The following is a 9,866-nucleotide window of genomic DNA, read 5'->3' on the forward strand; positions in this document are numbered from 1 at the left end:
CAGGTGTTGTATTATTATACACCCTTGTGTGTACAACGAGGTTCATCTTTGATGACTATAATTAAATTTTCTATTCTTTATTATATTTTCTGTAGATCTACTTTGATTTTGTTGTGTTTTCAAGAAATAAAAAATTAGATTTGAAACTCAGATTTGTTTTCTACTAATCAACAGTAGTTTTATAATTTTGATATGATTGATCTTGTTGTATAAAGTTAGCATCTTTTTATCAGTATTTAATAAACAACGAAATATTCTACTTATTAAATCAGATATATATCTTTTAAATTAATGTCGTATTCCTTTGTTATAATTATTAATACATCGATTACTACACAACGTTTGGTACATTGCAACCATGTGTAAAACAATGAGAAAAATATGCGTAAAGGGAAACTATTAAAAATATCTTTCTTATCATATATAAGAACTGTCAACCTCCCTCGTCAAAATGCAAGCCTGAGACTGACTGTACTTGAAAAACACTCCCAAAACCAAAGGAACATGTCTTCTATGGATACAATTCCTTCTTATTCCACTATCGATATCATTCGCAAGCATCTCCTTGATGATCATGACGACGTTTCCAAGATGCACTCCCCGGCGACAAATCCCGGCTGTGATCAGACCGGTTCTAGTAGCGAAAATGCTCCGGTGTCTCTGAAAAAGAATGGGGAAGAGGAGTCAGGTGATGGTGAAGATAACCAAGTGAAATCCAAGAATGTGAAGAAAAAGAGAAAGACGGCGGAGAATGCAGAGGACGAGGTGGTGGAATGGACGCGTTACAGAGGCGTAAGGCGGCGACCATGGGGGAAGTTCACGGCGGAGATAAGAAATCCGGAGAAGAAAAAGGCGAGATTATGGTTGGGTACTTACAACACTCCGGAGGAAGCTGCTGTGGCTTATGATAAAGCAGCTTTTATGTTCCGTGGCACAAGAGCTAAAGTCAACTTCCCTCTGTTACTGCGCAAGGGTGATTATAAGCCGGTGTCGTCTTCCTGCTCGTCGAATTCAGATAATGGAAAATGCAAGAAAAAAGCCGTGGTGGATCCACCCACAACCACCACCACCACCTGTTGGAATGTGGGACAAGATGATTCTTCTCCGTCAAGCACCCTAGAAGAACCGCCAGCTACCACCAATGTCACCGTCGTGGAGGATGCGAGAAACGATAGATGCTTCCATAGGGAGTCACCGGGAAGCACTGTGCATTCGCCAACCACCTCCGTAAGCCTTGACTCATTATGGAATTTCCAAATGAGTACATTGCCACCGATTTCACCAACACTGTCTATCGGCGACTACACCGGCCATTCTAACCAAGCATCCTCCAAACTCGATAATGTGAGTAGTTTCGATGACTCCTTGTCCACCACCATTCATGCTTGTCGGGGAGTTGCCACCGATGATTACTGGCTTTCCAACGCAGAGCCGGTGGTTGCTATGGCCACCACTACCTCCGTACTTGCGGAGGAGAGTTGTGACAATGACTCATTTTGGGATACATTAGTCCAAAATACAATTGATTCTCCGACCACCACCTCCACCTCCGAAGATGTGGAGATGTATAGTGGTGATATTGACAGCATATGGAATTTCGAAATGGATGTATCGACGTCAGAGTATTTCCCGACGATCAATGGGGAATCATATACACTAAACATGACAAACAGAGCAGATAACGGCAGTAGTGAACATGACCCACTGTGGGATCTCCAAATTGATACATTAATACATGATGATTTATTTTTTCTTGACTGTTTGTAAAAAGAAATAAAGTTTAAATAAATCAAATATAATATAAGGCAGTTTTTTTTGTCCCCGTATCTGATTCTATAGGAATGGTTCGTACATTAACATTTTCATTTTATATTAGTCAAAACAAATTTCATACATTTCACTTGTTAGACCGATGGGTATGGGCAACGCCATACAACGTTAAGCTAATTTGGCAGCACCATAAAGCGCGCACCCCCCCCCCCCCCCCCTCCCCTCCCGTTATCAGCCGTTATGTGATCACTCGTTGCCATGGTAACGGATGGGAACGTGTAATTTCGACCGTTGCACATTTTTCACCCGTTTAAAAACGGTAATACTGCCGTTTAAAAACGGTAAATTCAAAAAAAAAAAATTAGTAATTAATTTTTTTTAACAATATATAAATACATATATACCTCATTCTTTTTAACTACACTTCTATTTCTCTATATCTATCTCTATTTCTTTTATCATTTAAAACACAAACACAAAAATCAACCAAACACAAAAACCAACTATGGATCAAAACCCGAATACTCCTCCTTCAAACACAAACACATCCACTCCAATTTATAACATCCATAAAATTCGAGTCAATTTAAAACATTTTAAATCATTTAAAAGCATTCAGTTATTACAATTTGTTTTCAAAATAGTTTAAACATCAGAGTTCCCAGAAATCATAATCATCAATCGAGCAAGTGTACGATCACGCCTTCGCCTTCCCGCGGTCATCCGCTGAACCTGAAACAAATAACTGAAAATAAGCTCGAAGGCTTAGTGAGTTACCCCCAAAATACTCATACACACAACAATACACATACAATAATAAACAGCATATTATGGGTCCAATCATCCGTCGGGATGGAATACCCCAGGCCCTCAACCATCGGGTTGGAATGCCAACATACCGATACACTTCATGTATCACATATACAAATAACAACATGTACTGGGTCCACAGCTTTACAGACTGGATTACCCCTGAGCCCACAGTGTGAGTCTGAATTGCCTTCCGGGCCCACAGCTCACATCCGAATTGCCACCGAGCCCATAGTACGAGTCTCCCATAGCTCGTATCTGGAATGCTCCAGAGCCCACAGTACGAGTCTTCCTCAGCCCGTATCTGGAATGCTCCCGGGTTTGTTGGTTACCGCACGGAGCGGTATTACCTCAACCCACCTCACATAATATGTCAACATATAACACAACTAATGCGCATACAGATAATCACATAACAACACAGGTAGTCCTACAGATCTACCTAACTGGCATAGCAACGAGCATGCAGACAGACAGACCAACTATAGGTCACTAAGCATAACCACATCCGATCTACCGGGATATTGATCTAACAGATCATACTGACATATAATCATCCTATCTACTAGGATACTGATCTAACAGATCATACTAGCATGTAACCATCCTATCTACCAGGATACCGAGCTAACATATCACAATAATAATAATTCCAATAACAAATCAAAGGGACGGCCTTGGTGCCTTAGACCCTTGAGTACAGTGAGGATAACTCACCTTGAAATGCCGAACTGAACCACGAAAACACGCTCCTGAAACACTGCCCCAAACTCCAACACCTTCCAAAAGATGGTAACTGAGGTAGATAGCAAATCCCCACACGTTCCTTGCTTCTAGCCACTTGATCTCCAAGCTCTTCTTACAAAGATCCACCTTCCAAATCTTAAAACACACAAGAATGAAGCACACACATGGATTAGGGTTTGCTGGACTGTCAAGAGGTTGTAAGGGGGCTAAAGGAGGCTTATGATCCATTAAATAGGGTGCAAAACCCCAAAAATTAGGGTTTCATCATTTAGCTCCTACTCGTCGAGTCCTATCTTGGACTCGGCGAGTAGGTCACTTAACCACGTGGCCCAATCCGCTTCTACTCGTCGAGTCAGGGAATCCAACTCGTCGAGTAGACCTTGCAATTTATGAAAATTTACGCCCTAAAATTATTACCTGAGAGTCGGGGCGTTACAATTCTCCCCCACTTGAACTAGACTTCGTCCTCGAAGTCTATTGCGGTGAACAACCCTGGATAGTGTTCCCGCATTTCCGCCTCCGGCTCCCACGTCCACTCGGATCCTCTGCGGTGCTCCCATTGTACCTTTGTCAAAGGTATCTATTTGTTCCGCAGAACCTTCACCTTCCTCTCCAGAATGGCCACTGGCCTCTCAACATAATTTAGGCGCTCATTGACCTGAATGTCATCCCATGATACTACTGCCTCCTCATCCAGAATGCACTTCCGCAATTGCGAAACGTGAAAGGCGATGTGAATCCAACCGACCCTTTTCAAAAGGTCTATCCTACATGCCACTTTGCCAACCTGACAAAATCCTGATGATCCAAAGTACTGGAAACCCAACTTTCCCTCTTCCTGAAGCGAACCCCTTTGTCCTGACAGGATAATGCGTCATTCAGTTCCCAAAATATCATACAAAAATCAATCCACTAATAAACACGGACACTCATGCCTGGCCCACTCAGCCTCGGGCTGGAATACCAGGCATGCCTACGACGGGTCCAGACATCCCTAGGATGGAATACCCTCATATCCCCACACATATTTGGCCCAATCAACCCTCGTGTTGGAATACCAAACATATCAGGTCGAATCAATCATAGGGTCCGGTCATCCTCAGGATGGAATACCCTAGATTGGAATACCTCTATGACATAACTCGGGTCTACTCATAATTTGAGATCCAAGGATCTATCCTTGCGTCCCATCCACCATCCTCTGATTCGTCACAACCGAGTGCAACTCCCCCGAATCTCAACAATACATCCAATCCGAACGCGCTCCTACCAGCGACATAACCAACATAATCTTTATGCCCATAGCCTATGACTGGAATATCCTTACATGGTCCTCAGCATAGGTCTGGATTGCCTCTGAGCCTACAACATGAGTCTGGTATGCCCTCTCCGGCCCTCAGCTCATGACTAGAATGCTCCCAATAACCTATCGACACCGCTGTCGTCGCTTCAGATGCCCAACACTCCCTCCTGGAGGCACTCACCTCCTCCATTGCCTAAGAAGGCCTAATCAATGTCCTTCACAACACCAACAAGTGTCACAGTGCTGAAACCTCACCCTACACTATCTACTTGAAGAACAAGTTGCTACCCCATAACACATATATTCTCAGAACCTGATCATGTAACTAACAAAACCCATACAAAGTCTTCAGCATACTCCATCAGCATGTTCAATACTTGGGGATAGACCTAGTAATTGCTATAGCATAACAACATACTCAATACCCGCACATAGATCTACAAACACATACAGATACTCTTCGCACACCTGAAAACCCAAGTCGTCAATACCGCCCTAAACACAGAAACTGACCGAAACAGTAGGCTGCCTTCTGGTTGCTTTCGAAGTCCACTGAGACCTCCCCGGTCCCAACTTATCTGGAATACCGAAGTCCTGTCCGGTTGCTGAGCCAATAGTTATCTAACACGCGACTCCCGAAGGACACTTCGACTAGCAATAACCGTCCTAACTATATCGCCACTCCTGGCTCCATCAATCCTTCTGATCCATTCGATCATAACAGCCTGACAACCTGACGCCATCGAATCAGATACGAAAAGTGAATGCTACCAGAATACTGTAGTCTTACATCAGGTCAGGTCTCCAACGACCTACCGTTTTCCTGATTCTGATTATGCTATGGTCTACCCACAATCTTGCGAACAGACCCACCCTGACCTAATCATCTGAAAGAATCCGTGAATGCTACGAATTGTCTCGCAGTCTCACAACACTTCCCACACCATCCGACCGCTAGTGAATGCTACGACTACCCCCGCAGTCTTATAACACTTTCGCTCTAACACAACCGCAGTCCGATACCTTACCCTCAATCTATCAATCCAAATACCCTCAGAGTCTATCACACACTCGACTGAACACCCAAACTGAACTCAATTCATGATTGGAACCCCAAACTGATTCCCCAAATTCTGCTATCAAGCACCGAGAAGACGCGATACACATGTTGGGGAGTTTTACCGAACTCCCAACTCATACAACCCTCAAACCAAACAGCCACTTGGGCCGCCTTTCTTCCTGACAAGGATGCGAAACTTATCCCAGTTTCGAAACCACTCCCTCTTCCGAATCCCGGGACGATTGTCCCCCACTTAGATTCGACTAAGTCTTCACAATACATGAAAATTGGAGAATTCCCAATCTTTCTCCCTTATCAACGATCGATCCGATAATAACCAACTCTTACCAACTTGTGCTCCATTACTGGCCAATCCCAAATGATCACACACTTCTAAGAACCAAATGAACACTTCCTGAATCTCAGTGATACCGACAATCACTAATGCTTGAATGATCCCACATTCAAATCTTGAAGACCAAATGTAACATCCGGAATTCTAGGTATCATATTTTAATTATTTAGTTTGTGTCAAGAAGAGGGACTCGACGAGTTGACGCCTAGACTCGTCGAGTAGGATCGCGATTGCTGACTGGATTTAATGAATGGACTCGACGAGTCGGCAGGTCGACTCGACGAGTCCGCACTGTGGACAGAAACCCTAAATTCTCGGGCCTATGCCCTATTTAATGAATCTTATAGCCCTCATTTGCGGCCACCTTCACCCTTGAGAGCACTAGAGGACCTGAGAGCATTGTGAGTGAGAAAAGAAGCCATTTTCATCATTTCTAGTGTGATCTTGCAAGAAAGAAGGAAGGAGGACAAGCTAGGCAGATTGAGGAGCTCAGATCTACTACCATTTGATCAGAAGAGGCTGCTAGAGGTATAAATCTATGCTCATTCTCGTGAATATGGTGATCTACTTGAATCTAGTGTTTTCTTATGCCTTCTTTAGCTTGATTTCGAAGCATATGAGGTCCCAAGGTGGAAGTTTTCTTAGATCTGGACCTTAAGAGGTCCAGAGAGTCCTATCTATCCTGCTTTATGCTATTCCCTTGGGGATATGAACCCAGGTTGCCATTTTAGAAGCTATTTCACCAAAAGAAGCCCTATGAGGGTTGCATGAGTGTAAAGGTTGGACCTTTACGTGATCATTGTGTATGGGAAGGTCATATCTATAGGTTAGAGAAGCAGATCTGACCTCAGAAGGTCTTTTCAATGTTGCCATGGAGGAAACTCGTCGAGTCCATAAGGGGACTCGACGAGTCGAGTCGGGTTGCCCCGCGATTCGTGACCAGTGGTAACCCGTCGAGTGAAAGGTTAACTCGACGAGTTGAGTGAGGATTTATGAGGATTAAGAGGACACCCATGGACTCGCCGTGTCACACGAGTGCACTCGACGAGTTTGGTCAAAGTTTGACCGTTGACTAGAGTTGACTTCAGTTGACCTTAGGGTTTTAGTCAAGCTGGTTCAAGAGAGGTCAGGGAGGGGTAGAAAGGTCTTCTACCCACTCTTTAGAAATGAGGACAAGAGAAAGTATTGATTAGATATGTTATTATGTTGATAGGAGGAGGCTAGGTCGGGTTATTGAGCACGACGGTTATCCGACATCGTACGAGGTGAGTCTTCTCACTATACTTTACCTAGAGTGGTAATTATGTGTGAACGGAAGGTCTTATGCGCTATGATGAGTATGTGATGTATGGTGTTATATGATATGTATGTGTTATGTTATGTTATGAGTATTATGATATGGACTGGAAGGTCAACAGTGTATGGGCCGGAAGGTCAAGATGATACGGACCGGAAGGTCAGGGAAGTGGGACCGGAAGGTCTACCAGGACTATGGGACGGAAGTCCGCTGAGACACATGGACCGGAAGGTCTTGTAGAGCTATAGCCTTGAGTGGCATATGTGCGTATGTGGTATTTTGGGGAACTCACTAAGCATTTATGCTTACCGTTTATGTGATATGTGTTTCAGGTACCAGCGAGGATCGCGGGAAGGCGCCGGCATGATCTGTACACACTGATGGAGTTTTATGTATTTGAGATCTTGGGATTGTTTTATTTGGTGGACATGTGTTACATTGGATTTTGATATTTCTTATGAATGAAATTATGTTTAAAAATGAAAAAAATTGTTTTGGAAATTCACATTGTTACACCAAAATATAGATAATCCAACTAATACCTCAGCAACGAGCTATTTCCTTTGGTGCTTTCATCCGCCAATCAATAACGGTTACTAAAACCACTGAATCCTAACAATGTTGAATAACCATCCTGTGGGACCCTGTCCGCAGACCTCCCACATAATACCCCCTTTTCCAAAGGTGTTCCAAACAAGTTTCCCGCTCCAACGTTCACAGCTGAACTGCAGTAGCTGACGCAACCTCTGCCCTAAGCCGGTCTACAAAATATTCCCAAGGTATAGTCTACAATCCCAACATTACGATAGGTCGCATAATCAATCCTTACCACCTGATACAAGAGATCTAAGGCGAGCCAGACCTCACAAAATACTTATGCCACCTCGACCCACCTGTGCTCACCGGCGCTGAAATAATGTCGCCAATCCCTACAACCAACTGACCCTGAGCTGAAATACAACCTGATCCTGGGGTCACAAGCCTGCTTACTCCTTCGAGCTCGAAAACTGAAAGGGCACAATCCTTTCCCTAAAAACGACAGCCCGATCCATGAATTAACCACTCCACTTCCAGCTGCCAAAACCCCAGCTGAACATAATCATCACTCTTTTCCAGAGTCCCCATGACTCACATTCCGGCCTCGATCAGAACCCCCGAAGCCTCAAATCCATACACTCCTGTGATAGCCACTCCCGCTCAGCCCACGGAAAAAAATAATGAGTACAGAATACCTCCCTGATCTCAAGTAACTGCAGCCCTCCGCTCATCAGAATATGTCCCAGTACTGGAAAGCTCGATCAGCTCCTCCCCTTGCCGTCGTTACAACTGCTAAAACTGCCGCGACAACCATCTCGCCAATGGCTGCATAGTGTCACACCCCCAAACCAGAATGGCGGAAACATTCGGGGGCGGATGACTTCATGTGGTATCATAACAATTGAATATTTGTAAAGAAAGTAAACACAACCATCATAAATATAATTTAAAAGTTACATTGTTGAATACAATACATGTCTCAAAATAAATTACAATGTGATGATTTAATAAGTTTTAAGACAGACGTCTTAGCGTCCCTTCTCCAAAAGCTGGTGATTTACCTGAATTACTGAATCCTTGAGAAATACAAGTAGTTTTGAAAAAGTGTCAACAATTAAGTTGGTGAGTTCATAAGCGTTTTTGTATAAGAATAGTATCCTTTTTAGTGTAAAATAACTGAGTTTGTTCCTAGAAAATCCAATATTTTCCATATATGTGTGGTAGTTTGAAAAAGTTACAAAGGACTGGATGTATAAGTGTTTTCCATACTTGAAATAGTATAAGTAGATTTATATCAGAATATATAATCACTAAGGCGTTTAACAGCCCCGTAAACCGAGATGTATTAATACCCCATGTGAGTTTTTAAAACCGTGCTATTGACCCAGACTGCCTGTAACAACGTTCGTCGGGCGTTAGAATGATATGACGTTTGTCACCCGAGAACTGCCGGTCTAATTGTAGCTAACAGTTTATGTGCGGGATTGTCAGTCCCATATAGATCTATACACAAATATCACACTCTCCCTACAAGAGATTATGGCTTATAAAACAGGACTTAATCTGCGAACTGAACGGTTCGATGAATTCAGATATCTCACAAAATTTGGTATCACAGGTTTACGTATGAAAAGTCCATTTTCCTTGTGAATATAATTATTTTCTCTTTTGTTTATAGTATGTAAAAAAAATATCATGAATATCTCGTAACTATACCTATTATAGTTTAAAAAAAAAGGGTGTTCCGTTAGGATGAAAAACCTTGGTGTATTACCAACCTTGCATGAAAAGTAGCTTTTAACGTTAGTAGTTACGCTATTTTATATATTTAACATTTATACATAAGATGTAGGTAAAACATTTGAAACCATATGTAACGATGCGTATTTTAACATAAGTTTTTCTTGTGTTTCACTTGTATTCCCCCCCCCCCTAAAACATGAAAAAGACATGAAAATGTAGGGGTATGAACTCACCTGGTAAGTGG

The 9,866-nt window shown here is 42.8% G+C and overlaps 1 protein-coding gene across 1 annotated transcript; it reads left to right on the forward strand.

Moving 5' to 3' along the window:
- Positions 1-466: 466 nt before the first annotated feature.
- Positions 467-1,822, forward strand: LOC145116085 (uncharacterized). The gene has a single exon (XM_079052442.1). It carries the CDS (start codon positions 505-507, stop codon positions 1,765-1,767), a length of 1,263 nt encoding a protein of 420 aa, XP_078908568.1. The 5' UTR covers positions 467-504; the 3' UTR covers positions 1,768-1,822.
- The last annotated feature ends 8,044 nt before the right edge of the window (positions 1,823-9,866 follow it).

This window comes from Lactuca virosa, chromosome 5 (genome assembly GCF_052849685.1).
Source record: "Lactuca virosa cultivar CGN04683 chromosome 5, Lactuca_virosa_CGN04683_v6, whole genome shotgun sequence".
Taxonomy (NCBI): domain Eukaryota; kingdom Viridiplantae; phylum Streptophyta; class Magnoliopsida; order Asterales; family Asteraceae; genus Lactuca; species Lactuca virosa.

Coding starts and splice junctions, on each gene's coding strand:
- LOC145116085 (XM_079052442.1), top strand. CDS start 505: ATGTCTTCTATGGATACAATTCCTTCTTATTCCACTATCGATATCATT.